Source organism: Ursus arctos, unplaced genomic scaffold, assembly GCF_023065955.2.
Source record: "Ursus arctos isolate Adak ecotype North America unplaced genomic scaffold, UrsArc2.0 scaffold_25, whole genome shotgun sequence".
Classification (NCBI taxonomy): domain Eukaryota; kingdom Metazoa; phylum Chordata; class Mammalia; order Carnivora; family Ursidae; genus Ursus; species Ursus arctos.
Genome location: NW_026622930.1, coordinates 24,100,558 through 24,116,367, shown reverse-complemented (window position 1 = coordinate 24,116,367; position 15,810 = coordinate 24,100,558). Strand labels below are relative to the sequence as shown.

The 15,810-nt window shown below is 46.3% G+C and overlaps 1 protein-coding gene across 4 annotated transcripts in view; it reads right to left on the bottom strand.

Annotated features, from left to right (window-relative positions):
- Positions 1-15,810, bottom strand: part of POMT2 (protein O-mannosyltransferase 2) — a 43,263-nt gene that overhangs the window by 2,893 nt on the left and 24,560 nt on the right. For 3 of the 4 annotated variants that reach the window (XM_057318316.1, XM_026519432.4, XM_044391303.3), the window contains 11 exons: positions 12,957-13,023; positions 10,297-10,366; positions 8,054-8,132; positions 6,771-6,922; positions 6,235-6,326; positions 5,079-5,155; positions 2,348-2,419; positions 1,984-2,043; positions 1,783-1,888; positions 766-906; positions 494-608 (listed from right to left, as the gene is read on the bottom strand). In XM_057318316.1, coding sequence (XP_057174299.1) covers positions 494-608; positions 766-906; positions 1,783-1,888; positions 1,984-2,043; positions 2,348-2,419; positions 5,079-5,155; positions 6,235-6,326; positions 6,771-6,922; positions 8,054-8,132; positions 10,297-10,366; positions 12,957-13,023 — 1,031 coding nt within the window. The remainder of the gene's footprint in view (positions 1-493; positions 609-765; positions 907-1,782; positions 1,889-1,983; positions 2,044-2,347; positions 2,420-5,078; positions 5,156-6,234; positions 6,327-6,770; positions 6,923-8,053; positions 8,133-10,296; positions 10,367-12,956; positions 13,024-15,810) is intronic. The other variant, XM_044391302.3, reaches the window with a different exon arrangement.

Genomic DNA, 15,810 nt, shown 5'->3' with positions numbered 1-15,810 from the left:
CAGGCCCATCATTTCCTGTTCACACTTTAACGTTGCCTCCCCGGCCCCTAAAGGCCAGTGACTCTCAATAGGGGATCTGTGAGGATGGCAAGAAGCGGGGGTGGTGAGTCTTGCCAAACAACACCCTCCTTCCAGTTATTCTGAGCCACACCCCACACCCCTCTCCCCACCCCCTCTAGGGCTGTCCAGTGGGGAGCCAAGATGACTAAAGAGAGGCAGCCGGTATGCTGGGGTGGCACAAAAGCTGGGACCCATGGGCAAAAAGAAAGAAGGCGCAGCTAGCGCCAGGTTTCTCCTATCCGGCTCCACTTTAGGGTCACCTAGGGAGCTCTGAAAACTGGCTCCATTGAATCAGAGCCTCTGGGGATGGGGCCCAGGCACCAGCATGCTTTAAAAGCACCCCAGGGGATTCTAAGACGCATCAAAGGCAGAGGCATCAGAGCTGTGGGTGGGGAGCAGGGGGGCCGCAATGCAAGGGGTAGGGGATACTCACCTATAGGCAGTTCCCAGGAGCAGGCTCAAGAGTCCCACCACATATACGCCCCTGGCCAGGGAAGAGGAGGCCAGACTCCAGGCACAGAGCCGCAGGAGAGTATCCCACAGAATCCCTAGAAGAAAGAAGAGAGACAGAGCTAGCACCGGTCTGTCAGAGGATGACTTCCCGGGATGCAGCACTAAGAAGCCACCCAGGTCAGGAAGCAGACAGAACCCCCTCAGTGCTGCTCCCCCACCCTTCTCACCCGAGTCCAGGTAGGCAGTGCTGACCTGTCAACATGCTGGAGAAGAGCATGGCCGGGAAGTAGTGGTGGAAGTAGAGGATCCGGCCCATCAGGAAGAATGGGAAGTAATGCAGCATCCAGCCGAGCAGGAGCTGACCGCCTCCTTGCAACAGGACCTGGGACAGCCCTGGGCCCCAAGCAGCACAGCTTGGTCAGCAGCCAGGGAGGGGGCAGAGACCCCAGGCTCTCGTCCAGCTCTGCCCCTCCCTTGCTGGGTGGCTAGACGATGCCCCGTGCCCTTACTGGGCCTGCCTCCCTCATCTGAAGCACACTCAGCAAGCCGCTGAGCAAGCCTACAGTCGCTGGACGAGACGAGCAGCTGGCCCCCGAGAGTGTGGCTCAGCATCTGCCTGGAGAGGCCTTGGTACCCATGCAGGTGCACCGAACAGCAGCAGAAGGCAGCCCAGCCTCTAAAGAAACCAAGACGCGGCACGCCCCACAGACAGCTGCCCCCACCCCACCACCATCTCCCCCATCGTTGCTGCCGCACAGATCTCTGCAGTGGCAGACAGGGCAGAGATGAAGTCAGAGATGAGGATGGAGGGGAGGGGGGGGTCTAGGGCTGTGGCAGTTCACACAGAAGCTGCACAGGGGAACATCTCAGGGGCTGTGGTCCCCACGCCACCAGAGGACAGGGCCACGGGACACAGAGCGACAGAGGAGAAAAGGTGGGCAGCTCTATACAGAGCACTGAGGTACAAAGTGAGGGCTCTAAATTCGGACTACTTGGGTCTGAACCTCAGCTCTACACTTACTAGTATAGGTCCTGGGTAAGTCTCTTCTTTTTGTGCCTTTGCTTCCTAAGCCATAAAATGGGGGTAAGAATGTTCTACTCTCCAGGGCTGCTGGGAGGATGGAGTGTTTAACACGGTACTGGGCATTTGGTGACTGAGCTTTAAAAAGCGAAGGAGAGGGGAAAGGGGGGTGAAGGCAGAAGGGCCCATCAGCAGTACAGGCGCCGGCCAGCTGCTAGGTCGGGGGAGAGCCAGCCCAAGGCACCGACCTTCAACCTCCGCAGGCAGGCGTGCCCCTCTCTGCACAGCGACAGCAATGATGCTCCCCAAGAGGAGGTAGAGGGCAATGCTCAACAGATTCAGCCACCAAACCACCTGCATGGGAAGGAGAATAGGCGGGTGAGAGGAGAGCCACAGCCCCCCAAGTTCCCAGGCTGAGGGCCCACGTAGGGAGCTTGCAGGGCACTCACCGGGTTGCCGAGCAGATACACGCGGAAGTCTGTATCATTGATCCCTGAGAAGCGCAGGCCCTGCGGGACAGAGGACACACTGCTGATCCACGGCCCAGTGCATCCCAGCCACATGTGCTGCGGCGGAGAGGAAGACCAGTTCCCTTCCAGACAGGGAGCCTGGGCAGGAGGCTCAGAAAGTGCCGATTCTATGTGAGCTCTCTGGGAAGGCCAGGTCAGAACCAGGACAGAAAACAGAGCCCTGTCTCTGGCCACCTCATGCCACGTCAGGCCTTGCCCAGTTGGCCCACCCCACCCTCACCAAGCCTCAATGGTCTCTTTTCTGGCTCCATTTCCTGGGAGCAGCTCTAGCCTCGAGACCTACCTGATAGTTGATAGGCCAGTGCCAGGGTTTGGATGTGAACTCATTGTCCTTGGGTTTGAGGCCATTGTTCCCCTGCAGGAAAGTGGCAGAAAAGAAGCTAGTCAAGGCAGAGATCTAGAGAGCTGACGGAAATGTGAGGAATGGGCATCTCTGACAGATACCCACCTGTCAAGAGAAACCTCCCCCGTCTCCCTCCCTTGCAGGGAAGAATTTGGTGCTCGTTCTCAGTCACTGTTCACCTGCCTACGACTGCCTTACTCTGCCAACACACAAGCTTGCACTGCCACCAGAGACCGTACATTCAGACCCACTACGCTTGAGAGAAAAAAGAAGGACCCGTTTCCTGTGAGCACAAAACAGATAATCTGTCTTCTAGACCAAGTAGAAGGTGTCAAGAGGGCTAGTGGGAGACAGATACAAAATCAGGCTGGCGTACTTGTTCCCTCTGGAGGCCAATTTCAAACACAAAACCAGACACTCTGATGAGTTCCTGAACTTGGAAAAAGTTACTTTAGTCTAGTGTTTCTCAACTTTTTTTTTTTTCATTCTTGCCCTTCCTGGGGATTTTTAGACTTTTTGTTTCTAAATGCCTCCCATGATATTGAATACCACGGCTCTACAGTAAACGTGTTTATATATTGGATGACTACCTACGCTTCACACATTAAAAAGTTAAGGGGTTTCTGCCTCCCAAGAATACATTTTACCCACTGGGAGTGACAGTACAGCCGTTCAGAGTGCACACTTTAGCCTGAAGGACCCAGACTCAGCCCCTTTAATCCAGCAGCCGAGACTGTCCAACACTTGGGTGTACAGTCTGTACACACCAAAATCAGGGCTTTTCAAAAACAAGAAGGAAAAGATCAGGACCCTGGATGCTAAGCACCAGGAGTGGTGGCAGCCTCATTATCAGAACAAATTGAGAAGACACTTCCCGAGAACAGAAGTGAGGTGCTATGAGTTAGGTCAGGGTTTCTCCACTGAAGGGCTCAGAACGAAGAATGACTCATCCTGGGCCCCAGAGGAGCTGCTAAAGGAAATCGATTCCTTCAAACTACTACAGTTCGGTCCCAGACTCGGGGACTCCAGCCAGAGCTATAACCAACCAGGGGCATCCTGTTCACTGCATTAATCTCAGAAATCCAGCTCCTTTACTAATCCAAGACATGGAAGGGAGGAAAAGTCTGTAACCATGACAGGCCTATGCATTTACACATCGTTCTCTATGCTTAAACTCTAGAGCGGGCTCATTCTAGCTGACCTCAGCAGGCAAGGCAGCCTTCTCTGCACAGAGCTCAGACCCTCGACTCAGCAGGCAGAAAAGCCCTCTCCCGTGCAGTTTCCGTCATCTGGACTATTTTGATCGCTCTCCCCACCCTGACTCTACGTTGGTTGAATACGAAAGTTCCCTGATGCCCTTTTACTCTCTGGCTCTACCTTTTAGATAATGAAAGAAGAAATGAGACTATTTAGACTTAGTCTTAAAATTCTTACCCAGACATGGAATGATATTTTGACTGACAGGCACATATTCAAAAGAGCTATGTCATCAGGCCACAGTGACAGCTACAAGCAGGGAGTCAGAGAAGAAGTGACCCAGAGATCACTTAATGTCAAGTCATCACCTCGAATGTGCAGAAATGACAAAATTTGAATTTTTTTTATCTAATCTGGTGAAATAAATCAACTATACTTACTCAGTACAGCTTACATAATCACTTCCAGGAAAGTCCTCTTGACAATGCTCAGCAGGGGACAAATAACCAGCACTATACCTCTCTGCACCCCTGTGTGTGGAGTGGCCATCACATACCTGGCTGAAGATACAGTGATTCCTAAACACCATTCCTGCAGGACACTGGCTTTCCCCTACACATCAACACTGCAGCAGGCTTTCTCTACTGCACAGGGGAGAAGCTAAGCTAGTGGGTAGAACTTTCTCAACTTAAAGATCTCCTCTCTCAATTGTTCTTACAGCTTTGAGGCTAGGACTGCTGTCAGATACTAATGATGGCAAGGACCAACCATGAGTCTTACAAAACCTACAAAAGACTCAGCCACGCCCCCTGAACAGTCTGGGGACATGAGTGGGCTCATGCTGGGAATTTTATGCTGCAGATAAACCACATGCTCAGACCAGCTAGTCATCCTAATTTATTCCAATTTCATATGATAGAATGAGCTATCGATGTCTCAAGATCTTCAACCAAGAGCACTCTGGTTTTCAGGGGCTCTGCCATTTGAAGAGATTTGAGAATCACTTCGAAGCAGCAGAATGTGGGCGTGACCAGCACGGACTCTGAAAGCCTGCCAGCCCGGCTCTGAAGCCCGGATCCATCTCTTCTGTTTAGTTCCGTGACCCTGGGCAAGTTCTTTAATCTCTCTGTGCCTCGACTCCCTCATCTGTAAAGTGGGGACAAGAGTCCCCATAGGACTGTGATAACTACTGAATAAGTTAGTGCGGCACCGCGCTTAGAGTGGCGCCTGGCACATAAGAGCTATGTAAGTGTGCACTGATGTCTGTTGTCGTCACCATCGTCATCATCATCACCGTCATCATTCTGCAATAAGGGAAATGCCTTTGAAGACCAAGTAAACCAGAAGCGAGACCCTTTCAAAGTCCTCCACCAGGGGACAGTCGATCTATACCATGGTTACTGATTTGTGATGCAAATTTGTGGATGGCCAAGAGCTCATAGAGAAGCCTTCCAATGAGAAAGGGTCACAGTACCCGGATCATCACCATGTGGGACTCCAGCAAGATCTCAGGAAAACTGGGCTGCAGCACATCCAGGCTGATGTTTGGCACTAGACAAAGAGGGGACAGAGAAGAAAACCTTGGTCACACACACATTGTCACAGCTGTCCATGGTACCAACACCACACCTGGAGTCCGAGTGTAGCTTTTCTGATGTGTTGGCTAACGAGTAGATTAGAGTGTTAAGGAGACAGAAGAAAGCTTGGCCCAATTCTTGATCGTTCCTTCAGCTTGTGCGAAGCCCTCATGAGGCATTTGGAGAAATACAAAAGCAAGAGACAATGAGGCCTGTCCCCAGCATTGCCACCACTCTTGGCACCATCACCCTTCATTATAGTACAGGCTCAAATGTTGCTCTCCCTGCTAGGCTGGTCTGTGAGGACAGGGACCAAGTACACCTCATTCACCAGTGTATCCCTGGGGCCCCCAGGCTTCCCACTGTACTCACTAAAGAGTTGTTTAATAGTTAATTAATTAGCTGGTTGGCTAAATTAGGTAGCAAGAAGAATGAAATGGGAAGCACAGAGAGGGGAAATCAAGCAGATGCTTAAAAGGGGTGGTTGAGGAGGACAAATGACAGATCCAAAGACTACCAAGTTGAAGATGACACTGATGTAGAATCGTCAAATTGGAGCCTGGGAGTACAGATACTGGGGCTCAGATCAAGGACTATGGCCACCGCTTTCTGTAAAAGTGTTAGCTGGCTATGGGGAGGGGAGGAGCTCTACACAGGGGCATAAAGGGAAAGTACCAGCCTGCTCTAAGCTTGAGGGTGGGAGGTATCCCCGCGCAGGGGACAGAAAAGCCCAGAAGGAGACAAGACAGGTGGACCTGCATTGCAGGTGGCAAGGAGAAGCGTCAGATCTAGCAAGAGGCAAGGAAAATGGGACGAGGAAACACTGGTCCACAGTGAGGTCACTGATCACTCTAGGGGGAGTTTAAGGAGGATGGGGAGTTGACATGGATGGGAAGGAAAAGGAGCTACCTGTTGAGACAACTCGTATGAAGAGACTAGGTTCAAAAAAGGCAGGAAATGACAGCGAGATAAAGTAGCAGCAGAATCTATGAAGGTTGATTTTTCTAAGACAAGAGTTACTTATAAATGTTTCCAGGAAGTAATCTCACTCACATTTGGGATTGATATGGTCCTCCACATTCCAGATAGAGTTGAGGGTTTCCTTTAGGTATGGGGTGCAAGTAACTTCCAACTGTTCCCAGCCCCTGTGAAAAGCAGTCACAGAGGTCTCTCAGAAGACATGAAACTCACCAGAGAGTCGCACAATCTCTTAAATTTATAGAACCCTGCTCTTTTCAACCCAGTGGCCATGCTTTTCTCAACCTCACTCTTTTATATTCCATGACTATCCTAGGAAGAGTCCAGCATAGAGTATTCCCACTTTAGAAAGGCCCAGAGTATTTGGAAGGTCCAAGCCAGATGAACAACTATTCTGTTCAACTCTCAGAACACATAAAATACCAAAGGAACTCTGGAGTTCTGTGCTCTGTAACACACGTGATGCCTTTTCTCCCTCCATCCACCACTAAAAATAAGAAGACATGAAGTGAACATTGACAATTGGGAAACAGAAGCTTCTGGTATACTCCTTGTAGTGTGAAAGGAGAAGCATGAGCCTCCGTTGGGAAATCAAAACCCCAGAGACTCACCACTTAGGCAAGACCTTTCCCGAGGAGCCCAGGACACAACCTGTGACCAGATGGATGAGGCGAATGCGACTTCTTAGCACTCTGATCCGGTTTCCAAATCTTCTGTTTACAACCTCAATCCGCCAGAAATCATTTGAGTCCCCTGTCCCATTCTGCCATGTAAATCAAGGAAAAAATACAAAGAAAGTAAGATGACTTTAGAGAAGATGTGTCAGGAAAGGGAGACTGCCACCTTTCCGATGCCACCATGTTACAAAGGTCAAAGACAAAACAGGCCTCAGTGGATGAGGTGGGAAGGGGAACGAGAGGGCCAGAGAAACATCCCACATGATGGACATTCCCCCAGCACTCCCTACCACAACTAAGAAAAGCAGTGTAACTCCTGCAGCCTGCAGTCCAACTCTTCATTTCACAGGCCTAGAGTTTAAATTCTGCTCTTAAACCAAACTCAAGACATCACCACATCCAGAAATAGGTTTGGGCCATTTGTACCCATTACTTGGCCATCTGGACACTCACTCATTTAAGCCAGAAAGGTTTGGCCTGGAGATTCTATTTTGGAAATTAAGACACTTGTGTCTTAATTCTCCTCGGGACATGCCCACAAGAAAGAGATGAGCTATGGCTCTTGTACTGGGGGATAAGCAAACAGAAGGAGGGTTGGGAAGTGCACCTTAAGGAACCCAGGGTCTTTACTGATGCACCAAAGCCCCTGCAAGGGAGCATAAGATAGTCCTAAGTCTAGCTGCCCTCTCTAGTTTGTTTTGTTTCCAAGTCACTCCCCAAGCCATAAGTACTCCTAGAGCTTCTTATTCTATTAACTGCATCACCCCAAGGTAGTAAAAAATCCAAAAGCAATGTGGTTAACATCCCCCTGCAGAACAGGGAAGTAATCCTTAAAAATATAGCCAATGTGGATTCGGGATCTGGCAAAGAATAAACTTATATATTCACCTAGGATCATATTGTGGGTCCACGTCTTCTATGTCCAATGTGATTTAAACAGGGACCCAAATAGTATTCATATGTGACATTTATTAAGTGTCAGAACATAAAAATGGCATGGTTATTATGGGAGGGGAGCAATGGAGACAAACAGACTCACAGGCTGCTTTTCCCACAGCAAGCCTAGACAAAAAGTTCCCAATGTTCATAAAGTCCCTGTGTAGCCTGTCATCCTTAGGAACATTCCAGAGTTCCGGGGAGGATATGTTCTGTTACGTGGCCCTGAGCCAGGCCCCACAATTTTTTACAGTCTGCTCACATTCCAGTTGCTCACTTACTATGCCATAGCCAGTGACCTGATAGTGCTTCCGGGTCAGGGGGGCCTCATGATAGTGACTGTGCAGGTTCCGAGAAGTCCTAGAAGTTAAGAGAGAGTAACGCCATTACCCTGGAGACGAGCAACTTCTCCTCTTTTACTGAGGATATTCAGAGTCATTAGTTAGTGCAAGAAAAATTAGAATCTGAGCTATAAAATCCAACATATCAGGAACGTCTTGCATATTTACTCACAAGAAACATCCAGAGAATCAGAGAATTGCCCAAACGAACAGGGACAGATGGTAGGAGTCCTGGACTCCATCCCAAGAAAGGGGTGAACTTCAGCACTGGGGGGGATGACCACATTTGGTGGCTTTGAAGCACTTAGCTTGCCTGACTCATGAGGCAGCTTTGGGGAGAAGAAATTAGAATTTGTAATCTAGGTATGCCTGAGCCAGGTAGGCCTCCTCCCTCCAGTTTACTCTTTCTGTCCTCATCACAGTTTTACAAAGTGGGGATCTGTGGGGGAAGGGGGATTAATTTGGCTTTTATTTACTTTGTGACTTTTATAATAATTCTTACTTTTTTTTTTTAAGATTTTATTTATTTATTTGACAGAGAGAGACAGCCAGCAAGAGAGGGAACACAAGCAGGGGGAGTGGAAGAGGAAGAAGCAGGCTCCTAGCGGAGAAGCCTGATGTGGGGCTCGATCCCAGAATGCCGGGATCACACCCTGAGCAGAAGGCAGACGCTTAACGACTGCGCCACCCAGGCGCCCCAATAATTCTTACTTTTATCCACGATAAGAAATAAGTGTTCAGGGGCGCCTGGGTGGCACAGCGGTTAATCGTCTGCCTTCGGCTCAGGGCGTGATCCCGGCGTTACGGGATCGAGTCCCACATCAGGCTCTTCCGCTATGAGCCTGCTTCTTCCTCTCCCACTCCCCCTGCTTGTGTTCCCTCTCTCGCTGGCTGTCTCTCTCTGTCGAATAAATAAATAAAATCTTAAAAAAAAAAAAAAAAAAGAAATAAGTGTTCATTAAAAAATTCTGGAAATTTCCAAAAATAAAATTTAACAATAAATAATAAAGAACTTTTAATTTGTTAATAAAACAAAATGAAATTTATTAAGTAATAAATAATAAAAATTAAAAAGTAACCATAATCCCACTAGGAAAAAAACACTGCTTATAGTTTTTCTATATACATAATCCCTGATTTTTAAAAACACCATATCTGATGTTTCTAGTATACAAAATTTTTGCAGGGCTGCTTCTGCTATCTATTGTAACTGTTCGCTCTTGCACATGGTGCCCTATTTCCTTGTGTGCTTATTTTTTACTATGTACTATTCACTGTCACTGAAAAACTATTTATGGGAATGGATGGCAATCTCTTTCCCAAAAGAGGATTTACATCTGCTTTTAGCCAGGCACCTAGAAAATATTACCAGTCTAGGATTATAGCACTTAAATCCATGGCCTAAAGATTTTGAGACCATCCAGATGAAATTAATTTGGACCACAACTCCACGTGAGGATCAATTGGTAGTTACAACTTTTCAGGAACCAGAGATAGCCCCTCCTTAACCCTGCTCCTCCTGCTCAAGCCCTTTGGGGTCTCAAGTTTGGGGGAAGAATCACTTAATAAATTTACCATTTTGGGTGAGCCTAGAGCTTCGAATTTACAACTCTTTCTCTCAAGGGGCAGTCAAAACCAAAGATTGAAACTCAAGGTTGTGGGATCAAGGCAGAAGTGGCTGCAGCATCCCCCACTCATTTCTCTGGATTTCCCCCTGCCCCCTTTCACTTAGGTTTTGGCCTGGTAATTCCCTACTGCCTTGTCAGCTCTTTGATGCTTTAAGATGTTTTCATGTTATTCCAGCATTTTTTGTCATTTTCAGTGAGAACACTGCTTAAATAAACCAGCTTGCCATATTCTCAGAAACAGACTTCTACATCTTCCGAAAGGCAGCCAATTGAGAAGAAGCATTGGGTAACTCAAATATTTTTTTTTCCTCTGGAAAAAGGAAAACTGAACAGTACCTTCAACGTTCAAAGCTCCCCAAAGCCAAAACAGGTGGACAAAACTGGCCTGCTTATTTCACCAGACTTCATAAAATGGCTTTCCCATCTAGCACAGCAGCCTTGTTCCATTTACTAGAACCTCATCCAAATCTGACTTCTGTTTATTTCCAGCTTTGCAGAACTCCTTACCATTGGTGCCCATACCACTCACTCATCCCAGACAGCAAATTCACTTACTCTTTGTGTTCTAGCCGAATGATGTCTCCATGTCTTACAAACTCTACTGGGAAGGAAGGGTCCAGGGGATCTGCCAAGAAGAAACAAGCATTGATATCTGAAATCATTTACTCATTAGGCTAGTAGGAATTGAGGGCGTACAGGTAAAGAGTTATAGTATAATACGGTCGGTGCCAGAGGTATAGAGAGAGTGCTGGGAGAATAAAGAGAAAGGGCCCCTCGCTGTCTCAAGGAAGGGTATCTCAGAGATATGCTTGAAAAGACTCTTCAAGGAGAGGAGAATTTTGTCAGGTCAACAAGTGGGGCACAGATGTATGAAAGAACAAAATGCACTGACCGATAGCAAATGGTTTCATATGAGTGGGTAGGGTGTGGTGAGGGGGGGGGGACAGGAAAGACCGTGGGAATAGATGAGGTTGTGAACAAGTAGGGCCAGACGGTGCATGTCCGGATAGGAAATGTGGTCTTTATCTGACAGGCACCAAAGCCTCCATAGGAAGGTTTTTAAGCTGAGAAGTCAAATAATAAGATTTTCCTTTTAATACTAAAAGCACAGTTTTCCAAAAATTAATTCCATGTAAAGGACCATATGCCTAGCTCTCCTCAGAGTCCAATGTTACATGCTGCAAATTTTGTCAGTCATTATCCTGTCTCTGGCAACAAAATTGCTAAGTGTGAGGCAAAGAAAATGATGAAGTGACAAAAGAAAGGGACCACAACATCTAGAAACCAAGTCCGATCAGGTCTAGCAAGGCAATGACAATGGCAAAGGAGCTGACAATAACCAGCAACACAAAAAGATCCTTGCAAACTTCTGTCCCAAACAGAAGACACTAACATTCAAGGCCAGGAAAGAGAAATGTGCCGGAACAAATCACTAGTTTTTAAGAGAACTCAAGTGTAAAGATGCCCACTCCTATGTGGACTTTAAGGTCTCCGAAAAAGATTAATAAGCAAAGGTGACAAATCAAGTAGGTCAGTGGGAGGGAAGTTTCATTTTACATGGATGTGGGGGGAGAAGCGTTTTTAGCATCAAGAACACAAAGACCTAAATATACAAAATCACAAATGGGAGAGGAGAAGTAACAACCGACAGTGCAGAAATACAATCAATCACAAAAGAATATTATGAAAAACTATATGCCAAAAACTGGACAACCTAGAAGAAATGGATAAATTCCTAGAAACATGTAAACTACCAAAAGAACACAAAGACCTGAATCTGTATGGCTCCCACTTCCCAAAGTGCTTGTAGCTCTCTGCCTTCACACACAGCCTTAGTTCCTTGGGTGAAATGCAACCACCTTACACTAGAAGCCACATCGAATAACAGATCAGAGATGTTCCAAATTTGGTTCATGGCCACATAATTTTAGAAGTAAAGTGGTCTTGCTTCATAACCCCTCATTGTGATAGGCCACTTACGTTTGTCCTATTGGACCAAAACAATCAATACTGGTATTATAAAGGGACAGAAACAGACTCTGACGAATGGTGTCCTAACGTATATTACTGAGGCAGAGACAGTGGTTGTGTGCGCCACATTTCTAGTCTCAAGACCGCAGCAATATGAGGTGGGGAAAGGAAAAAAGAAGGTGAATTTAGATGAATAGCCACCCACTACCACACAAAAAGCTCAGGAGTAGCTGACTCAAGAAAGGCGGACAGCCAGGTGGGGTTTACGGAGGAGTCATAGAGAATGCCTGGGACACAGGACAATCAGCAGGGGCTCAGAGGTGAGCAGAAGATGCCCTCTGTTCTCTTCTCAGCTATAGTAGAAGGCACAGCCTGCGGGTAGCTAGCTCCCTGACCAAAGAAAGATCTGGATATAGCCCATGCCATAAAGCCCCAAGAACCCATTAAGTGTGCTTCAGAGCAGCTTTGCCCAGGCCAGTCAGGGGCAGGTCAGCAGGTACTGAGTGAAGGCCCAAGCACCAGGCTAGACAAGCCCAGCACAGGCTCTGAGATCTACAACTGACTGGGCCAGTCCAGAGATGACCAGTGGGCAGCAATACTCTAGCATATCAAGACAACTTGAGCTGTACCATATGCTGGGGTCTGCAAGGCTTAGTGTGCTCTCATTAGAAATGACAGTAGCCACCGTGTGCCCTCAGTTGGGGCTACTCAACCAGCCCCCGGTAGCATGTCCAGGTAACCAGGCTGAATTAAGTGTGGGCCTTGGCTGGGCTCTCTGGCTTCAACATGACAGCTATTAAGAGTAAGATCTTGGGGCGCCTGGGTGGCACAGCGGTTAAGCGTCTGCCTTCGGCTCAGGGCGTGATCCCGGAGTTCTGGGATCGAGCCCCACGTCAGGCTCTTCCTCTATGAGCCTGCTTCTTCCTCTCCCACTCCCCCTGCTTGTGTTCCCTCTCTCGCTGGCTGTCTCTCTCTCTGTCGAATAAATAAATAAAATCTTTAAAAAAAAAAAAAGTAAGATCTTATCTGTCTTGCTCACTTCTTACCTCCTATGTTGACAACAGTGCTTGGAACATAGTAGGTGCTCAATAAATTGTTGTTGAAAGGATAACTGAGATCAGTAAAGGTATTGCCAAAGAATGCTCAGGAATGCCCATCTCCGTACCATTTGAAGGCATGAAAAATGTTAAAAATGGCTCAGAGTAACCAATAATGCAAGAAACATCAGTTCCCTACCACATTACCTGCGTTTGTGTTATGTTTCTTGATAATCCACAGGTTGTTGTAGTCTTTGTGCAAATAGGTGGTGACCTGGGTGGGGGAGGCGGTAGGGGGGAGAATACCATCAATATCAGCATAGCCACAGGACAATCAATAGCAAACCAACACTGCTTAAGCCTCTTTCAGAATCCCCAGCCACCAACCCGAGGGGCCGAGGGGCCGTGTTTCCCAGTGGCTTTCAGAAGTAGCACTGGTGAGATTCTCTCCTTCCATTTGCATTTAGACAATAGCCTTTTTGACTGGTTTCTTTGTATCTTTCTGCATCTTATCTTTAAAGCTTCAGCCTCCTGGAGGAGGAACCATGATACCTTGTGTAACATAGTCTCCAGCATACAAAAAGGATTTAGTGCATTTTTAAAAATATCTATTTATTTTAGAGAGAGATCGAGAGCATGAGCTGGGGGAGGGGCACAGGGAGAGGGAGAAAGAGAATCCCAAGCAGGCTTCACACCCAGTCATGGAGCCTAATGTGGGGCTCCATCTCAGGACCCTGAGATCATGACATGAGCCAAAATCAAGAATGAGACGCTTAACTGACTGAGCCACCCAGGCGCCCTGATTTAGTGCATTTTAAGAAGTAATTAAGACCATGCCTCAAATTTTCTAAATGAAAAATTCATGCTATATTTTTTAGAATGTGGCCAATGAAACTAAATAGCTCCATAAATATCTCGTCCTAGAAGCCTAAGGTTTTAGACTGTAGCCATTACATAGACACTGATTTTTTAAAAATTAAATGTGTATGTGTGTGTATGCATGTGAACATGCATGTCATGCTGTGATGAATGTAATAGCAAAAATTTGGAAACAGAATAAACGTCCAATAATAGGGGAACAGCTAACATGATGATATGTCCACAGGACAGAATATTACACAGCCACAGAAAATGTTTCTGAGCATTTTTTACAGGCTTAGGAAAAGGTTAATAAAATGCTGATGCTGAAAATGGCTGCCATTTATCACCAGGTACTGTTCTAAGCACTGGGCAAGTCTTATCTCTACGCTGTAGGTGCTATGGTCATTCCCACCTTACAAGGAAACAAAGGTTAAGTAACTTGCTCAAAGTCACCACAGCCTATCAGTGGAGAGACAGGATTCAAACCAAGGCAGCTAACTCCAATGCTCCCAGGATAGAAACTATACTCATACAATTATGCCAATTATATAAACAAGAACATAAATACACGGAAACAATAGAAACATATACAAAGTGAGTTTTTATGACTTCGATTGGACAAAACATGACTGATTTACTTGCAAAGAGATTTGGAATCAGCATTTAGGGAAAAATTATGTATGTATTATGGTTGCCTTGTTTCAGTGGCTTTTACTTTCTCAGAAAAAAATCAGGAATGATGGTATTAAGAATATACAAGAAACTGGGACACCTGGGTGGCTCAGTCAGTTAAGCGTCAGACTCTTGATCTCAGCTCAGGTCTCGATCTCAGGGTCATGAGTTCAAGCCCCACATTGGAGCCCAGCTCCAAGCCCGGCATGGAGCCTACTTACAAAAAAAATTTTTTTAAAAAAAGAAGAGGCAGAAGGAGAAGGGGAGGAGGAGGAGAAGAAGAAGAAGAAAAGAAGAAAGAGAAGGAGAAGAATATACAAGAAACTAAAACATTTTGGCAGTGAGTCATAGAGAAATTAAGTTCATACTCCTAAACAAAAGTATACAGAGTCCACTGGCTTAGATTTGCTTAAGGATCTTAAGATTTTTGTGGTCCTCATGGGTATGTATTCAGTGTTATTTTTTTAAACAAAACTAATTATTATTAAAATTCCTATAAGAAAAATTACTTCTTTATTATGAGTATAGTCCATGCCTCTTTTTCCCATTGAAACATTTATTTTTACAATGGATTTTTTTACAACACAAGGTCTCCTAGAAACACTGGTATCCTATAACAACAGAATGTTGTACACCAAACTATGTGGGTAAACACTGATCTTCTGGAATTACGTGTAGCTTTCAGTTTGGGGGGGTTTTTTGTTTTGTTTTCTGGGGGGTTTTTTTGTTTGTTTTTTGTTTTTTGTTTTTTTTTTACTTTTCTCTATTTCCCAATTTTATTTTATAAATGTTATACTTTAAAAATATTTAAAAATGGACACTTAGAATTGTTGACAAGACGCTAAACTCCAGGGCAGTGAGAGCCACTAGAAGTGGTTTAGTCCAACCCCCGAGTTGGCAGATGAAGAAACTGGCTGAGAAAGGCTCAGTGTGATTCAGCCATGACAGAACCAGACTCTTCCATGCCTTGGCCCACATGCTCTCTCTACACCAGCATCATGACTTCACACCTCCATGCACGGGCTGCTAGTGTGTAACACCAGGACTCGCATAACAGGGTTTTTCTCTCCCTTTGCACAGTGTACACACTCCTGGCCACCACGTCTGTAACTTCACCTTCTGCATGACAGCTGCAGCTCCCCATGGAAGGGCTAGCTGTGGTTTTCTGCCCTGCCTATCCATTAGACTCTTCTGGAGAATGTCAAAGCAAAACAGAAAGGCACAATGCATAGGCCCCCTCCTTGATCGATGGAGTCAGAGCTGCTGTGTGGTGCCCAGGCATTGGAATGTTTTAAGAGCTCTCCAGTGGGTTCTAAAGCGCTAGAGACAAGTGGAGAAGCAAGAATGGGAAACTGATAATAAAACCCAACACTCTGGGTCAACTTTCTGGTAAACTAGTAAATAAGAAAATAATAATAACGAGTTTTGAGAAGCAAAACTTTTTTGCCAAGTAAAAATATTGGTCATTTTGCCAGAAGAGAAACATCACTCCAAGCCTCTCAGCACAGCAGCCTGTCTGGCAGCCTGC